This window comes from Carlito syrichta, unplaced genomic scaffold, assembly GCF_000164805.1.
Source record: "Carlito syrichta isolate Samal-C Ts95f unplaced genomic scaffold, Tarsius_syrichta-2.0.1 Scaffold314028, whole genome shotgun sequence".
Lineage (NCBI taxonomy): Eukaryota > Metazoa > Chordata > Mammalia > Primates > Tarsiidae > Carlito > Carlito syrichta.
In genome coordinates, this window is record NW_007258124.1 from 118,829 (window position 1) to 137,962 (window position 19,134).

The 19,134-nt window shown below is 38.5% G+C and overlaps 1 protein-coding gene across 2 annotated transcripts in view; it reads left to right on the plus strand.

Moving 5' to 3' along the window:
- The window catches only part of DHX40 (DEAH-box helicase 40), a 51,593-nt gene that overhangs the window by 15,010 nt on the left and 17,449 nt on the right, over window positions 1-19,134 (plus strand). For both annotated transcript variants that reach the window (XM_008070829.1, XM_021718949.1), the window contains 5 exons: window positions 6,056-6,155; window positions 8,756-8,842; window positions 8,975-9,157; window positions 14,098-14,178; window positions 14,843-15,000. In XM_008070829.1, coding sequence (XP_008069020.1) covers window positions 6,056-6,155; window positions 8,756-8,842; window positions 8,975-9,157; window positions 14,098-14,178; window positions 14,843-15,000 — 609 coding nt within the window. The remainder of the gene's footprint in view (window positions 1-6,055; window positions 6,156-8,755; window positions 8,843-8,974; window positions 9,158-14,097; window positions 14,179-14,842; window positions 15,001-19,134) is intronic.

The following is a 19,134-nucleotide window of genomic DNA, read 5'->3' on the forward strand; positions in this document are numbered from 1 at the left end:
CTTTGTACTTGAACTACATCTTGGCTAGTTTTATGTTCTTGGGTCACAGTTTCTTTTTCTTAGAAGTTGATAGACGTTGTCCAGTTGTCTTCTGGCACTGAATGTTGCAAAGTCTGAGACCGGCCTGATTTTTTTTTCCCTTCCTTGTGATTTACTTTTGCTGTCTGATTGCCTAAAAGTTTCTATTTTTATCCTCAAAGTTCAATAGTTTTAATTAGGACATATTTGGGTGTTGAGTGTTTTATATTAAAATCTCCTGGAATTTGATATATTCTTTTTAAAAATCATCTTTTTTGAGATAAAATTTAGATACAATAAAATATGCCTGTTTTAAGTGTACAGTTCATTACATTTTGACATTGTATATACCTGTGTAACCATCACCACCACAGATAGGACAAAGAACATTTCTGATGTGCTCTTTTGATCTGAAGATTCAACTTTTCATTTCAGGAAAGTTCTCTTGTATTGTTCCATTGAATATAACTTATGTTCATCTCATTTTTTGGCTTTCAGGGACACCAGTTATTCTTATGTTGGATTGTCTGTCTTGTATATTTTTTAGTTTGCTTCTGGTTCCTTTATCGTTTTTAACTGCTTGTACTTATTATCTCAAGCCTTCTCTGTCAGAAGCTTGATTTTCAGTTGTGTTGGTGAGAATTCTCAAGGTATTTTTGACTCATCTAAATGACTTCTTGGGGCAGGGCAGAATTTGAGCTGAGTGGTGGTGTATCTTTGTTCTGCTCTAGAATCTTATTTTTCCCCCTTTGATGGACAGTTTTTGAAGTGTTGCATTCTATTCCTTTTATACACACAACACACATACACTTCTGCCATGGGCTCTTTTCAAGGAGTACTGGGGACAAGAAATTTTAGGAGGAAGGTTCAAGTGTACTTAACACATACCATATGTGTCATCTTGCTCCATTAAGAGTATTGGATAGTCTTATCTCAACATCCTTGTTTCCTGGTAGACTTTGGGATGTTTTTCTGTCTTGTCAATTTTCCCCCTCCTTATTAATAACATCCTAGTACCTTGTTAGGTACTGGGATAGGTGGAGTAAAGTGTATCAGAGTCTTTCAAAGGTAGGGAAATCAGGAATGGAGGTAATCAGGATAATTTCTGTATCTTTATGAAAGTATTGCTTCTTTTTCTTACTAGAGGGCAAGAACTTGCTCTAGGAATCTAAGTATTTAACTTTTCCCCAACCTTTCACAAACAAACATGAAACTGGCATGTATTTGTAACTGTGGAATATGGTTGTAAAGTGTATGAGTGAAATGTGAAACAAATGTAGTCTTGTCAAAACAGCAATTCAGTACTTTCTATTTATTTATATTTTAAATTGGGATCTTACTCTGTCATCCAGGCTGGAGTGCAGTGGCACAATCATGGCTCACCACAGTCTCAAACTCCTGGGCTCAGGTGATCCTCCTGTCTCAGCTTCCCAAGTAGTTGGGACTACAGATGTGCACCACCATACCTAGCTAAATTTTTTTTTTTTTATAGGGACAAGGACTTGCTAAGTTGCTCAGGCTGGTTTCAAACTCCTAAGCTCAAGCAATCCTCCTTCCTCAGCCTCCCAAAGTACTGGAATTACAGACTTGAGCCACCATGCCGTGTCTGCAATTTAGAACTTTTAAAACTGATTGTTATGAACAAATGGGAAATAAATTTGAAATTTTTCTTGAGTTATACACTAAAACAAATTAGGGACTATTAGAAATAGACTAATTTGGCTGGGCAGTGGCTCATGCCTATAATCCCAGCACTTTGGGAGATGAAGGAAAGAGAGTTGCCTGAGTCCAGGGGTTTGAGACCAGCCTGGGCAACTTGGTGAGACCTTGTCTCTACAATAAATCAAAAAATTAGCTGGGTGTGGTGGCATGCGCCTGTGGTTCCTGCTACTTGGAAGGCTGAGGCAAGAGGATTGCCTGAACCCAGCAGGTCGAGGATGCAGTGATTATGAATGTGCCACTGTACTCCAGCCTGGGCGACAGAGTAAGACTCCAACTCAAAAAACAAAAAGAAAGAAAGAAAAAGAAATAGGCTAACTGAGGCCATGCATGGTGGCTCACACCTATAATCCCAGCACTTTGGGAGGCAGAGGTGAGAGGATTGCCTGAGCATAGGGATTCAAGACTAGCCTGGGCAACTTGGCGAGACCTCAACTCTATGATAAATCAAGAAAAACTAGCTGGGTGTGGTGGTGCATGCCTGTAGTTCCAGCTACTTGGAAGCCTGAGCAGGAAGGTTCACCTGAGCCCAACAGGTTGACGCTGGGGTGGCCGTGAGTGTGCCACTGCACTCCAACCTGGTGACAGAGTGAGACTCCAACTCAAAAAAAAAAAAAAAGAAAAAAATAGGCTAATTGTAAAACGTGTTCAAAAAGGACATTTCTAATTTTTGTAAAATTTTAGGACAGTGAAATTTTAAAGGTAGAAGGACTTAATGTATCACTTAATATAACACATTTTAAATTTATCAATTCACTCAACAACTATTTACTGAGCACTTACTATATAAGCCTGGCATTGTTCTAGGTACTGGGGATGTGTGTTGAATAAAAGAAAGTCCTGATCCTCATGGAGCTACATTGTAGTAAATGATAATTAAATAAATGTATAAACATATAATTTGAGCCATAAATTAGTGCATCATTCATTTCAACTATCTAGAAGAAATAAGCAACCTAAATGTAAGAAATACTTTAAAAAAACTTTAACACACTTTTTGCCGGAGTCTTCAATTCTGAAAGAAAGAGGTTTTTTGGAATTATTTGGACTTATATCTAACTTCTCTACAGTTATGTTTTATAAGCAACTCTTCTAGAAATTTTTACTTGAAAAATTAATTTCAGAGTGATACAGAAGAATAAATAGCAACATTACTTAACTTTGTTTTAAATTTGCCTATCTATATGTCGATCTTGGGCTACTACTTAAGGTTATCTTATTTATAAAATGAGATGGTCAGCCCAGCTCTGTGATTTTATAACTACTCATTTGTGACCCTCCTTTTCTTCCTTAATAGTTCATGTTAGGTCAGAACCCTGTCTGGGATGATTTAATTAAATAATCAGCAACCATTTTGACATTTTATCCTTTCAGTTCAACTTTCGTCTGTTTTGTATATTGAGAATATAGGGATCTTTGTAAGATTGTATTTGAAGACAGGTTTTTACTTCATCTTTGTTTTTTTTAACTTTTAAATTTTTTATTTTAAAATTGTGGGTTACAGCCGGGCTCAGTGGCTTAGCCTGTAATCCCAGCACTTTGGGAGGCTGAGGTGAGTGGATTGCCTGAGCCCGCGGGTTCAAGACCTGCCTGGGCAACTTGGCGAGACCTCATTTCTACAATCAATCAAAAATTAGCCGGGTGTGGTAGTGCGCCTGTAGTTCCAGCTACTTGAAAGGCTGAGGTGGAAGAATTGCTGAGCCCAGCAGGTAGAGGCTGCAGTGGCCGGAAATGTGCCACTGCACTCCAGTCTGAGCTATGGAATGAGACTTCAACTCAAAAAAAAAAAAAAAAAAATTATAGGGTACAATTTAGGGTTAGATTTATAAATATTTATTATGTAGGTACCCTTGTTGATGAAGTGTGTCCCCCCTTCCCCAGGGAGATTCCCACCACTGCCAATCCCACCTTCCCACAGTTTCCCACTACTGTCAGTCCTTTTCTTATAGTATTACGATAATTGTTATACTTCATCTTTTTAAGATTTTCTTGGCTGTTCGAAGGAATATAACTTGAGGTTTCTCATGTAGAAAAAGTGAATTTTCTAAACAACTATGTACATACCTTCTCTAAAGTAAATGTATGTACTATGATACTAATGTGTGATATATGATAGTAAATGCATATAAAATAAAAAGTTTGAAAGGAGCTATGACAAAAAAGAAATGCTAAGAATTCCTTTTCGTATTGTAGTAGATTGGCTTGTGTGTTCGCTAGAATGATTTTTCCTAATTTTTGGATATTATTGATATAGATGACCTCCCCAACTCCCTTGCATTGAAGTTCCTTGATCTTTTCCTTTATCATACCCCAACCACCCGTTCAAATGCTTATGTCCTAGAACTTGTCATTACCATAATTTCTGACGTCTCAATTTTACCTTTTTTTTTTTTTTTTTTTTTTGAGTTAGTCTCACTCTGTTGCCCAGTGACATGCTCATGGCTATCGTAGCCTTGACCTGCTGGGCTTAGGAGATCCTTCTGCTTCAGCCTTCCAAGTGGCTGGGACCACACACGTGCACCACTAATTTAAGCAGAAACCCAGCTAATTTTTTTGATTATTGTTGAGATGAGGTCTTGCCAAGTTGCCTAGGCTGATCTCGAATCCCAAGGCTCAGGCAATCTTCTAATCTTCATCTCCCAAAGTGCTGGGATTACAAGCGTGAGCCACCATCCCCAGCCCATCTCAATTTTAAACATATGCTCTCTGATGATTACTTCCTGTTTCTGCCTGCTTGCTTACTCTACCGTTCCTGATAACAACAGTTTTCAGATTGCATTGAGATTTGTCCTTTACCAGACTTCACTTATTTCCTTTCCCTCATTCTGTAATAATTTCCTTAAAAACATTCTTAACTGTCTTACCCTGTTTTCTGCTTAACTTAGCAGGAGAGCAAGTCTTGTCAAACCCATCATTCTACTTATTTCACAGTCATGCCTCTTAAGACCTTGGAAGTGCCAGGAATATAGAAATACTCTTGTTGACTTTTGTGGCTGATGTATTCTCTCTCTTTAAGCTAGTTTTCTCTTCTTTTTTTTTTTTTTTTTTTTTTTTGAGTTGTAGTCTCACTCTCTCTCCCAGACTGGAGTGCAGTGGCCACTCCTGGCCACTGCAGCCTTGACCTGCTGGGCTCCAGCGATCCTTCTGCCTCAGCCTTCCAAGTAGCTGGAGTTACAGGTGTGCGCTACCACGCCCAGCTAATTTTTTGGTTTATTGTAGAGATGAGGTCTCGCCAAGTTGCCCAGGCGAGCCTTGAACCCGCGGGCTCAGGAAATCTACTCACCTCGTAGTTTTCTCTTCTTTGTGTATATCAGCTACTTTCCTATGGTTTATAAATTTCTTTCTCCTCTTTATAAGAGACTAGCCTAATCAAATTGAGCATTTCTTGGCCTTATTCCAAATTCATCACAGGATCAGACTGGCCCAGTTTGGGGGGAATGTTTATCCCTGGTATTATCAACTAGCCAGAAGAGTAAGGTGCCAAACTATAAGCATTGCTGTTGTGGCCCACCCTACAGGATTTGTGGGTAGTGAAAGACTGTGACCTTAACTTCTTTAAAGTAGTCATGAGTTAGGCAGATGCTCCACAAAATAAAAACTGCTTAGCTAATCAATCTTTAAGCAGAGAGAGGTCCTTAATCTGGAGTCCATGGATGGACTTCAGAGAAACTCTGAAAACCTTGAAACTGTTTGAAAATTGCGTGTGTACATATGTGCCTTTTAGTGGAGAAGTCCACAGTTTTTACATATCTTTAGTGGGAGCAAAAGGACTCTGCTATAGGATTTTTTTTTTCAGTAATAGCTTGTGGCTCCATGGATTTAGAAGTCTTTAAAGTGAGAGGTGAAGAAAAATAGTTTTAGACATTATATTTTGTTTTTTTGTTTGTTTTTGAGTTAGAGTCTCACTCTGTCACCCAGGCTGGAGTATAGTGGCACGCTCAGGGCCACCGCAGCCTCTACCTGCTGGGCTCAGGCGATCCTTCCGCCTCAGCCTTTCAACTAGCTGGAACCACAGGCATGCAGCACCATGCCTGGCCAATTTTTCATTTATTTATTGTAGAGATGAGGTCTCACTAAGTTGCCCAGGCTGGTCTTGAACCCGTGGGCTCAGGCAGTCCTCTCACCTCGGCCTCCCAAAGTGCTGGGATTATAGGTATGAGCCACCGCACCCAGCCAGCCATTATATTTTGAATTCAAGATTATTAAAGAGGCGAAGAAAACATAAGTTTTAATGAAAAAAGTGACTTTTTCAAAAATGTTTCAAGTTTTGACAAATGGATATTATAAATTAGTATTTTTCTCTTTACATATGTTTTAGACCAACAGAGGAGAATATTTTTGCCGCCTCCACCTGGAATTAGAAAATGTGTCATATCCACCAACATTTCTGCAACATCTTTGACGATAGATGGAATCAGGTACAACTTTTGAAATTTCTCTTGAAGTCAAAGAAGCCACTTAACTCATCATTACTAAGCATTAGCTGAACATTACTGAGTTTTCTTCTCTGTGCCCTCTTCTAATTCTCTTCCTATCTATCTTTTAATTTTCTTAATTTGTAGTCACCTATCATTTTTTATAATTATTGCTAACTTTAAGCAGGAAATGGAGGGCACACCATGTTCCTGTTCACACTTTTTTTTTTTTTTTAAAGAGATGGGGTCTTGCTGTATTGCCCAGGCTGGAGTGCTAGTCACAAGCACAATCATAGTACACTACAGCCTTGAACTCTTGGACTCAAATGATCCTCCTGCCTCAGCCTTCCATGTAGCTGGGAATACAGGAATATGCCAGCATTGCCCGGCTGTTCCTTTTAACTACTTGACAACTTGAAGCTTTCTCTTTACAGGTTTTAAATTATGTAGAATGCTTCATGAGTTTCACTAAGTAGGAAGCTAGCCTGTTTTTCTGTATTCCCATGACTAACTTATACCTTAGATATTCTGATGTTTCTTTCTATATCACAGCCACACTTGGTAGACTAACCTTGTTTATCTAATGTTTATCTGGATGTTTTATCTCTCACTTTTTATCATTTTGTGAAAGTGAACTGTGATGCTGGTCCCTTATCTTTTTTGGATATAATCAATGATGCCATCACATTTTTGAGTAAATTTAGTAGAGAAACACTTGGAAATTTTAAGTCAGGACTGATAGCTAATATGAAATTATTTCAAACTGTTGAACCACATCCCTTGGGGATATTTATCTTTTACCTAGCATATTTGATGTCTGTAAGTCTGTCTGTCTGCCATAGGAAGGCTGGGCCTGCATTGCAGTGATCCTATGTGTATATATTCTGGGTAAAATAATCGCCCAGGTCTGACAGGAAGTCTGATTCCCTCTGTTTTTCTCCTTTACTTAAAAATAATGGCTTCACTAAAGGATTAGGGGAGCAGTTCTGCTGAATAAATTGCTCTCTATAATTTTCTGTTTCCAGCACAGGCAAAAGCCATTATATAGCATGTTTCAGAATGCTGTCTTCTGTGAATGATAGACTTCCTACTATTCCTAACTTAGTTCTGTATCTGACTTGTTTGCCATTTAATTGACTTTAACAGTATGTTAAGGGCTAGTTGGAATTAGATTCTGAACCTATTAAAATGGCCTAAAACTGACTCTCAAGGTTTTTAATTTTTTTATTGAGTTGAAATTCATATAACAAAATTACATTTAGAAGTGAACAATTAAGTGGCATTTAGTACATTTACTGTCTCTGTTTAGTCTGTAAGTATTTTATCACCCCAAAATAAAACTCCATACTCATTAAGCAGGCACTCCTCATTCCCCTCTCCACCTCAGCCCCTGGCAACCACCAACCAGTCCTACTTTCTGTTTCTGTGTATTTTCTTTTTTGTTTTTAGTTGGAGTCTCACTCTGTCACCCAGACTGGAGTGCAGTGGCCGCTCCCGGCCACTGCAGCCTCGACCTGCTGGGCTCTGGCGATCATTCCACCTCATCCTTCCAAGTAGCCGGAACTACAGGCGTGCGCTACCACACCCGGCTGATTTTTTTTTTTAATTGTAGAGATGAGGTCTCGCTGCCCAGGTGGGTCTCGAACCCGCGGGCTCAGGCAGTCCACTCACCTCAGCCTCCCAAAGGCATGGGATTACAGGCTGAGCCACCGAGCCCGGCTTTCTGTGTATTTTCTATTCTGGATATTTTATATAAACGGAATTATATAATATGTAACTTTTTGCGTCTGGTTTCTTTTACTTAGCACAATTTTTTTTTTCTTTTTGAGTTGTAGTCCCACTCTGTCACCCAGGCTGGAGTGCAGTGGCACACTCATGGCTACCGCAGCCTCCACCTGCTAGGTTCAGGTGATCCTTCCGCCTCAGCCTTCCGAGGAGCTGGAACCACAGGCATGTACCACCATGCATGGCTGATTTTTTGATTTTTTGTAGAGACAAGGTCTTGCCATTTCTTCAGGCTGGTCTCGAACCCCTGAGCTCAGGTAATCCTCTGACCTCAGCCTCCCAAAGTGCTGGGATTACAGGCTTGAGCCACTGTGCCTGGCAACATAATGCTTTTTAGATTTATCCACATTTCAGCATATATCAATACTTAATCCTTTTTTATGGCTGAATAATATTCCATTGTATATATACCACAAGTTGTACATCTAGTCATCCATTATTGAATGGTTAATAATCATTTAAGTTGTCTTTTTTCCTTTTAGCTATTACTAATAGTGCTGCTACGAACATTTGTATTCATTTGAGTATTTGTTTGAGTACTTGTTTTCAATTCCAGGAATGGAATTGCTGGGTCATACGGTAATTTTGTGTTTAACTTTTTGAGGAACCACTGAACCATTTTCCACATCAGCTGAACCATTTTCCGTTCCCACTAACAATGTGTGCAATTTCCAATTTCTTGACTTTCAAGTTTTATACTTAACATAAAAGGTGTTGTGTACTTGTTAATTTGCTAGAAAAGGAGAACTCATAGTGGTAAAAAGTTAACAAGTCTTCCCTTATTTTCCAGAAACTTAACTTATTTTCATTCTCCTTAGATATGTAGTAGATGGTGGCTTTGTGAAGCAGTTAAATCACAACCCCAGACTAGGGTTGGATATCCTGGAGGTGGTTCCAATTTCAAAGTAAGTCTCTATGTCAAGTCTTTTGTTCAAAGAAAAGTTGATTAGATCATTTCTAGCTGATCTGGGGATAGGAAGTAAATTACTCAAGCCCAAAAAACATTTTGGGAACTCTATATGTTTTTCTTTCTGTAGGAGTGAAGCATTACAGCGAAGTGGCCGAGCTGGCAGGACTTCCTCAGGAAAATGTTTTCGGATCTATAGTAAAGATTTTTGGAATCAGTGTATGCCTGACCATGTGATCCCTGAAATTAAGAGAACTAGTTTGACATCTGTAGTTCTGACCTTAAAGTGCCTTGCCATACACGATGTCATACGGTATGTGAATAACTTGAACAAAAGAAAAATTTATTAGGGTAGAGGAAGGTTATTCCTCAAAAATTCTTTTTTAAAAAAAATTTATTTTAGAGTTGTAGTGTACATGCGAGGATTTGCTACATAAGTAAATTGTGTGAAGGTGAAGTTTGAGCTTCTAGTGAGCCCCCTCAAAAATTCTTTTATGGTATTTGATGCATACATCTTTGAGATTGAGGCTAACCTATTTTCAAGGTAGGTTTTCATGTTGGTTGCTTTTCAGATACACCAAAATAAAAGGCTTCCTTGCATTGCTTTACTGGAATTTGATCTCTTGCTTATGTTTAATGGCTTAACGAAGGAGGTGGTTTGTACTGATGTTTATTTGGATCGCTTAATGACCATTGTTTATTGTAATGAAGGGTGTATAGTGACCCTAATTGCAGTCTGAAAGTATTTCTTTGTAGCGTGTGTGTGTGTGTGTGTGTGTGTGTGTGTGTGTGTGTGTGTGTGTGTGTGTGTCCAGCACTGTACTATGTATCATGAAAGATAGAGTAATGCTCTAGGTTTTTTTGCTTCTCCTATATTGGGGAAACAAGGTTCAGAAATATGAAGTAAAGACTAGGGGTTGGGAAAAAAAGAAATGAAGTAAAGAACAGAACAACTGTTAAATTAGTCAAATGTTAAACTATATGATTTATTGATGCAGTACAAAATGTTGTAGGGGCTTGACATTTCATATCATATATGATAGAGGAAGTAATGAAGGAAACTATTGTCTTGTTTTTTATTTTGGCCTTGATTGACTGGGAATGTAAAAGTGTCAGGAACTGGGGCGAAGGTGACCATGCATTCTTTAAGTTCATAATAATAAGTGATTACTAGATGGATCCAAATATATATTGTCTACTCTTGGAAAGTCGGTTACAGAATGTTTTGGATAGTTATTATCATAAGACTTAAGATTTTTCTAAATGAGAATATATAGATCCTAGAAAGAGGAAAGTATGTAATAAATGAAGTTCTAACTGTAATTATAAATGATACTAATGAGAAAGAAGGAAGGACCCATTTAAGGAAATTCAAGTAGCCAAACAAAACTTTCAGGTGAACTTAGATTTTAAATTAATGCGTTAATTTTTTCATTTAGGAAAAAGGGCAGATTCTGGACACTGCTGCCCTGTAAGCTAGTATATTCACAAAGGATAGCAGAGCAGCGTCTAACCAAGAATAAATATATATTAGAAAAATAATTTCACCAGCATTGAATTATTTTTCCATCTTAAGTCTTAAAAACTAGAGTAAACTAAAATTGCCCAAAATGCTAGAGACAAAAAAGAAAAGACTTCCCTCTTAAGTTGTAGAATAAGAATAAGGAGAGGTAGACTTAGTGTTTGGGATAGATGGCATAGTATTCATAGATGACAGAAAAAATGGAACTTTGCGATGGTTATTTTGCTTTTTCTTTCATCAAGAAGAATTATTTTGAAACTGGAAAGGCAAGAACAAATCTGAATAAAAGGGAATTGATGACTAAGATGGATTAGGAAATAATGAGAGTTAATCCAACTACCATAAATGAGTTTGTCTTGAGCATTTAGACATTATTTCCATGGTACTAAAAGAACTTGCAGATTTACTGTCAGAGCCATTGTGGGTCATTCTGTAAGAAATTATACAGAATAGGTTACCATAAAATTGTGAGAAAAGCAAATGTTTTGATTTTTTTCATTTAGTAAAAAGGGCAAGGCCTGGCGCGGTAGCTCGCGCTTAAAATCCCAACACTTTAGGAGACCGAGGTGAGAGGATTGCCTGAGCCTGCAGGTTCGAGACCAGCCTGGGCAACTTGGTGAGACTTCTCTACAATAAATTTTTAAAAAATTAGCCGGGCATGGTGGCATGTGCCTGTAGTTCCAGCTACTTGGAAGGCTGAGGTGGAAGGATCGCCTGAGCCCAGCAGGTCAAGGCTGCGGAGGCTGTGAGCATGCCACTGCACTCCAGGCTGGGCGACAGCATGAGACTCTGACTCAAAATAAAATAAAATAAAAAAGTAAAAAAATCTACTGGCATAGACTTTGATTATATTAATCAACTATAATGTCTAGATGACAAGGTTTATGGCATTCCTGTTATATGTTGGCCACTCAACATTGGAGTTCAGTTTTAGAGTTAATCAAGTTTTATGAAGTTTGGCCAAGTAGAGTGTTTCTGGAGGATACTAATTAGGCATGGTGGGTCTCTTAGAAACCAAGTAATTGCCTGGCGTGGTGGCTCAGGCCTGTATTCCCAACACTTTGGGAGGCTGAGGCGACAGGATTGCCTGAGCCCAGAGGTTCGAGACCAGCCTGAACAACTTGGTGAGACCTTGTCTCTACAATAAATCAAAAATGCCTGTAGATCCAGCAGGTCGAGGCTGTGGTCGTGGTGAGCATGCCATTGCACTCTAGCCTAGGTGACAGAGTGACTCAAATAAAAAAGAAAGAAACCAAATAATTTATAAAGAGTGTTTGATAGAATTGGTAATTGATGGAAACAAGGGAAAAAAATAATTTCAGTTTTTACAAATGGTAATATTTTACAAAAAGAAGTTATATAGAACAGGAAGCTGACTAGTATTGCTCTAGCACAAGGGTGGCAAACTACGGTCATTCTCACTGACTATTTTTGTATATAAAATATTATTAGAATACAGCCATACCCATTTGTTTATATATGGCTATTTTCACTATAACAGCAGAGTTGAGTAATTGTAACAGAGAACATATGGCCTAAAAACCTAAATTATTTACTGTCTAGCCCTTTACAGAAAATGTCTGCCAATTCTTGCTCTAGAAGCTACCAGTACCTATTGGTACAAGTTGTAGAAAAGGTAACAGTAGAACAGTGTAAGAGACTTTTGTTTGTTTTTAATAGAGATGTCAATTCAGGAATAGACATTTGTTTAGTTATTGACTCTTTTGTCCTTTACTGGCCCTTTTTCAATGTGAGAAATTGGAGTAGATGATTTTTCACCTCAAGATTTAAGGTGGAAAAATACAACCAAAGTAATTATTGTTCCTTTTTTTGTTTGTTTGGTTTTTTTTTTTGAGTTGGAGTCTCACTCTGTTGCCCAGACTGGAGTGCAGTGGCCGCTTCCGGCCACCGCAGCCTCGCCTGCTGGACTCCGGCGATCCTTCCGCCTCAGCCTTCCGAGTAGCTGGAATTACAGGCACGCACTACCACGCCCAGCTAATTTTTTATTTATTGTAGAGATGCGGTCTTGCCAAGTTGCCCAGGCAGGTCTCGAACCCGCAGGCTCAGGCAATCCATTCACCTCAGCCTCCCATGGCGCAGGATTACAGGCTGAGCCACCGAGCCCGGCTTTTTTTTTGTTTTTTTGATTTGGGTCTCACTCTGTCACCCAGGCTGAAGTGCAGCTTCAGCCTCCTGGACTTACGCAGTCCTCCTAAGCTGGGACTACAGGTGCCCACCACCATACCCAGCTAAATGTTTTATTTTTTTGTAGAGACAAGGTCTCGCTCTGTAGCCCAGGCTTGTCTTGAATTCCTTGGGCTCAAACAGTCCTCCCGCCTCAGCTTCCCAAAGTACTGGGATTATAGGCATGAGCCACCATGTCCAGCTATTGTTCCTAATTTTGAAAAGTATATATTCATGCTTGATTATGCTATCTTTTGTGAATATTATTAATATTTTTGTTTATTTAATTAAATAAATTTATTTATTTGGGATGGGTTCTCACTCTGTTGCCCAGGCTAGAGTGCAGAGGCACAATCACAACTCATCATAGCCTTGACCTCCTGGGCTCAGACTTCCAAATAGCTGGGCCTACATGTACCCATCACCATACCTGGCTACTATTTTGATTTTTTATAGAGTCGAGGTCTTGCTGTGTTGCATAGACTGGTTGCGAACTCCTGAATTCAAGCAGTCCTTCCACCTCAGCCTCCCAAATTGCTGGGGTTTATGGGCATGACCTGCCATACTTGGCCAGTTTGTTTGTTTGTTTGTTTGTTTGTTTGTTTTGGGGGGGTTGGAGTTTCACTCTGTTGGCTAGACTGGAGTGCAGTGGCACACTCATGGTCACCCCAGCATCGACCTGGTGGGCTCAGGCTGTCCTCCTACTTCAGCCTTCCAAGTAGCTGAAACTACAAGTGCGTACTACCACACCTGGCTAATTTTCTGATTCATTGTAGAGATGAGATCTCCCAAGTTGCCCAGGCTGTTCTCAAACCCATGGGCTCAGGCAGTCCCCTCACCTCAGCCTCCCAAATTGCTGAGATTACAGGCTTGAGCTACTATGCCCGGCCCTGCCAGTTTTATTTATTTCTTTTTTGTTAATTTTATTATGTTCATTAATAGCATTATGGTGATAAGAGAATGTTCTTATTTTCAGGAAGTGCATGTTGAAGTATTTGAATGTGAAATGGTATTGTATTTGCAACTTGTTTTCAGATAGTTCAGCAGAAAATAAGTACATGTATATATCTGCATATATGATACACATATGGCAAAATTGAATATACTTTCCCTTTTATCTAAAAGCATCCTGTGTTACTGTTGAACAGTATGTAATTTCCAGTCACTTTCAATTAATGTTTCTCCACTTTCTCATAAAAATTTAGAAAAAATTTGTAAACTGCCAAAGAGAGTAGGCTTGCCATTGTGTATGAAGGATGGGGCAGGATTAAGGGAAGTAAAGAGGCGTGTTCAGAGTATTCCATCTAACGGGAGTCAAAAAGAAGTGCTTGTTGAAATAGAGGAGTATGATCCAGAAAACATTATTTCCTCTTTGCTGAATGCTGATCACAATTGTAGGTTTTTTGTTTTTTTTTAAGAGAAAGACTTGAAAAATAGAATTAAAGCCTTTTACAGGCATTTATCATACCTCTGTGAAATTCTACCATGTTCAAGGAATGGCCTCTCATTCTGTATCTTATTTATTTATTCATATCTTAAATACACAGGTTTCCCTATTTGGATCCACCTAATGAGAGACTTATTTTGGAAGCTCTTAAACAACTTTACCAGTGTGATGCTATTGACAGGTAAAATGTACATATGTGTGTTTGTGTGTGTGTGTGTATTTGTGTGTATATGTCTCCATCCCAGATGATCTCATTAAACAGGGTTCTAAATATCTCCCTGTATCAGTAGAAAATGATGTATTTACATTGAATGGATTGTTTTACTTGAAATTAGAATTTGTCTTCAGGTCTTTCTTCACAATTCTGACTTTAAAGCTATGCCATAAAAACAGTTTTATTTAATAAAATATTGGTATTATTTCAGAAGTAATATCTGAGTAGCATTTCAGTGCTAAGCATCATGCTGGGTGCATAAAATGGTAAAGGAGTCACAGTCCTTGTTTTCATGATTGTGTGATGAGGGGAGTTTTGATAATTATCATTCTTTCATTTTTTCAAGGACATCGTCTATACTTCTGTAGCATGTTAGTATCTTTTGTTATACTGTTTTATTCTACCTTTCGTGAGTTTTTTTTGATGTATGAGGCTTTTGACAGTAGAGGATTTATCTTTATGTTCCTTTTATCAGTGACCACAGTATTTTTATTTTATTTTCTTATATTGAACTGAATTGCAGGAGATAACTTGAGATAATTTAAATTATATCTGATTTATTCTGAATGGTGAACATTATATTTGTACTCTCCCAGTGTAGAAAGACTTAAGATCTTTTCTTTGTGTGAAGGAGTGGCCATGTGACCAGACTAGGTTTGTCTATGGTGGAGTTTCCTCTCCCTCCACATCTGACATGTGCAGTAATAAAGGCTGCTTCTCTTGATTGTGAAGATCTACTACTTCCAATAGCAGCAATGCTGTCTGTGGAAAATGTCTTCATTAGACCTGGTAAGACGTTTACTAATACGTTTTTGGTTTTTTTTTAAAGATAAAAGACTTTATTTTTTAGAACAGTTTTAGGGTTATGGAAAAATTGAGTAGAAAGCAAAGAAGGTTCACATTTACCCCATCAAACTCCCACAGACAGTTCCCCCTATTATTAATACCTCTCATTTGTGTGGTGCATTTGTTACAATTGATGAGCCAATATTGATACATTATTATTAACAAATGGGATCACTCTGGGTGTATATTCTTTGGGTTTTACCAAATGTGTAATGACACATCCACCATTACAGTATCATACAGAATAGTTTCACTACCCTAAACATCCCCTGTGCTTCACTTATTCATCTCTACATCCCATCCTACAAATCCCTGGCAACCCCAGTCTTTAACTGTTTCCATAGTTTTACCTTTTCCTGAATGTCATATTGTTGTAATCATACAGTATAACCTTTTCAGATTGACTTCTTTCACTTAGCAACATGCATTTAAGTTTTCTCCATTTCTTCTCGTGGCATGATAGCTCATTTCTATTTATTGTTGAATAGTATTGCATTGTATGGAATTTATTTGTTTATTCATTCACCCATTGAAGGACGGGTTGGTTGTTTTTTCACATTTTGCAATTATGAATAAAGCTGCTGGCCACGTGTGGTGGCTCACGCCTATAATCCCAGCACTTTGGGAGGCCGAGGTGAGAGAATTGCCGGAGCCCATGGATTCGAGACCAGCCTGGGCAACTTGGTGAGGCCTCATCTCTACAATAAATTGAAAAATTACCCAGGCATGGTGGTGCATGCCTGTAATTCCAGCTACTTGGAAGGCTGAGGTAGAAGAATCACCTGAGCCCAGCAGGTCGAGGCTGTGGTGGCCGTGAGCATGCCACTGCACTCTAGCCTGGGCAACAGAGTGAGACTCCAACTCAAAAGAAAAAAAGCCGCTATGGATATCCATGTGCAGGTTTTTGTATGGATGTAAGATTTCAACCCATTGCTGGATCATACGAGAAGAGTATATATTACTCAGTTAGTTCTGTAAGAAGCTACCAAACTATCTTCCAAAATGGCTGTACCATTTTGCATTCCCACAGCAATGAATCAGAGTTTCTGCTGCTTCACATCCCAGTGGGGTTAGTGTATTAGATTTTGGCTGTTCTGATTGGTGTGTAGTGGTACCTCATTATGTTCCCTGATGCTGGAAGATGTTGAACATCTTTTCATATCTTTATTTGTCACGTGTTTATCTTCTCTGGTGAGGTATCTGTTCAGGTCTTTTTAAATTGGGTTGTTTTCTTATTGTTGAGTTTTAAAATGTCTTTGCATATTTTGGATATCAGATATATCATTTATAAATATTTTCTTCCAGTCTGTGACTTATCTTCTCATTATCTTGACACTGCCTTATGCAGAGCAAAGTTTTTAATTTTAATGAAGTCCACCTTATCAATTATTTCTTTCTTGGGTTATGCTTTTATTTTTGTATCTAAAACATCATTGTCAGGCTAGGCACAGTGGCTCATGCTTATAATCCCAGCACTTTGGGTGACTGAGGTAGGAGGATCACTTAAGGCCAGGAGTCTGAGACCAATTGCAACATAGTGAGACCCTGTCGCTACAGAAAAAAAAATTAGCTGGGTGTGGTGACATGTGCATGTAGTTCTAGCTACTCAGGAGGACAATGCAAAAGATTGTTTGAGCCCAGGAGTTTGAGATTGCAGTGAGCTATGATTGTGTTGCTGCATTCCTGCCTGGGCAACAGAGTGAGACCCTGCCTCTAAAAAATAAATTAAAATAAATTTTAAAAAGTCGTGATACCGAAGGTCATCTAGATTCTCTCCTATGTTATCTTTTAGTAGTTGGATGTTTAGTTGTTCAGCACCATTTGTTCAGAAGACTGCCCTTTTTTTGGTTGAAATGCCTTTGTCCTTTTTCAGAGATCAGTTGACTTATGTATGTGGGTCTGTTTCTGGGCTCTGTATTCTGTTCCATTTATCTGTCTGTCCTTCTGCCAAGACCACACTGTCTTGATTATTGGAGCCTTTATAGTAAGTCTTGAAATTTTGTTCCACTTTAACATTGTTTTGACTATTCTGGGTCTTTTTCCTCCCCATATAAACTTACTTTAATTAATTAATTATTTAGTTTAGTTAATTAGTTAATTATTGAGTTGACATCTCACCCTGTCGCCCAGGCTGGAATGCAGTGGCATGCATGCTCACCGCCACCCCAGTGTTGACCTGCTGGGCTCAGGCGATCCTTCTGCTTCAGCCTTCCAAGTAGCTGGAACTATAGGTGTGCGCTACCACGCCCCGTTCATTTTTGATTTATTGTAGAGACGAGGTCTTGCCAAGCTGCTCACTGGTCTTGAGCCCACGGGCTCAGGCAATCCACTCGTCTTGGCCTCCCAAACTGCTGGGATTACAGGCTGAGCCACCGTTCCTGGCCTAAACTTTATTTTTATTTTATTTTATTTTGAGTCAGCCTTTCCACTCTGTTGCCCAGGCTGAAGTGCAGTGGCATGATCATGGCTCACCACAGCCTCTACCTCCTGGTCTCAAGTGATCCCTGCTCCTCAGCTTCCTGAGTAGCTGGGACTACAGGTATGCACCACCATGCCCAGCTACTTTTTAAAATTTTTTTGTAAAGTTGAGGTCTCACTATGTTGCCCAGGCTGGTTTTGAATTTCTGGGCTCAAGCAGTCCTCTCACCTCAGCCTCCCAAAGTACTCAAATGACTGTGCTCGGCCCCAACTAAATTTTAGAACCAGTTTGTTGAAATCTACAAAATGACTTTCTGGGATTTTAATTGGGATTGTATTTTCATTGGGATAGCTTAAATTGTGAAGAACTGACATCTTAACAGTAGTCTTCCTATTCATGCACATGGAATATCTGTCCACTTATTTAGATCTCCATTAATTCACTAAGCATGTTTTGAGGGTTTGCCACGTGCCTAGACCTAGGACAGAAAACTATGGATAAATAACTTTTATATTTGTTATCCTTTAACTTAGTTGTTTGGCACAGGGAGTATATAGTGTTCCTGGCTGAGAGTTAATTTCCTTTCATTAGTAAAGGAAGATAATAGGATGAACCTTTGTTCTTTATAGTACATTAATAATATATTAATCTTTTTTTCTTTGTAGAATTAAAAGAAAAGGTAGTTCAGCTTTTGTATCCTTAGAGAATTCTTTTAAAGTTTCCATGCCTTTAAATTTTGGTTTCTTTTCTTTCTTGGTGTGTCAGTATGGCACACAATTTAATTTAACATATGTCAGCATTACCTTCATCTAGTAGAGTAAGTATTTTCCAAGAAGCTCCTGAGTAGTCAGTATGTTTTGCAGCCAGAGAATAGAATAGTGCTACCTCACTGACTTTATCCCTTTGTGAACTGTTGAGTACTGGGTCCAGATTGATTTATCACTGCCATGATTATAATTGAGGATACGTTTTTCTGTAAAACGTAACTTTTTTCCTAATAAAATACTTTATACAATAAATATTATTGAATAATTTTCATTAGGTAGTATCAAAGCTAAAAATACTGCTGAAAATAGTAGTGAGTGTGTACCTGTAGTCCCATCTACTCAGGAAGCTGAGGCAGGAGGATTATTTGAACCCAGGAGTTTGAAGCCTGCCTGGGTAAAATAGCAAGTTCTCATCTCTAATAAAAAAGTTAAAAAATGTTTTAATCCTAAAAAGATACTTCAAAACCTATTACATAGTTTTGAAGTAGGAGTTAAGAGTTCAGGGTTCTATCTAACTCCACTACTACCTAATTATCTGAATATGGGTATAGCCTTTCTAGACTTTATTTTTTTTTATCACTTGTGAAATCTGGGAGTTGAATTAAGGTGATCCAGTGCTAATAGTCTTTTAAGGCTGGAAAACAAAAATATTTTTCCATGTTGGAATATTTAAATAGGTGAAACCAGCCTGATGTTAGCCTTTTTTTTCTTTTTCTTTTTGGTAAAATTTATTGTAATATAATTTCAAATGTGATCAGAAGTGTTACAAGAATAGTAAAGGAATTCCTTTATACCTTTTATCAAGCTTCAGCAGTTTTTAACATTTTGTCTCTTATTCTCATTCTCTCTCTCTCTCTCTCTCTCTCTCTCTCTCCCCCCCCCCCCCCCCGT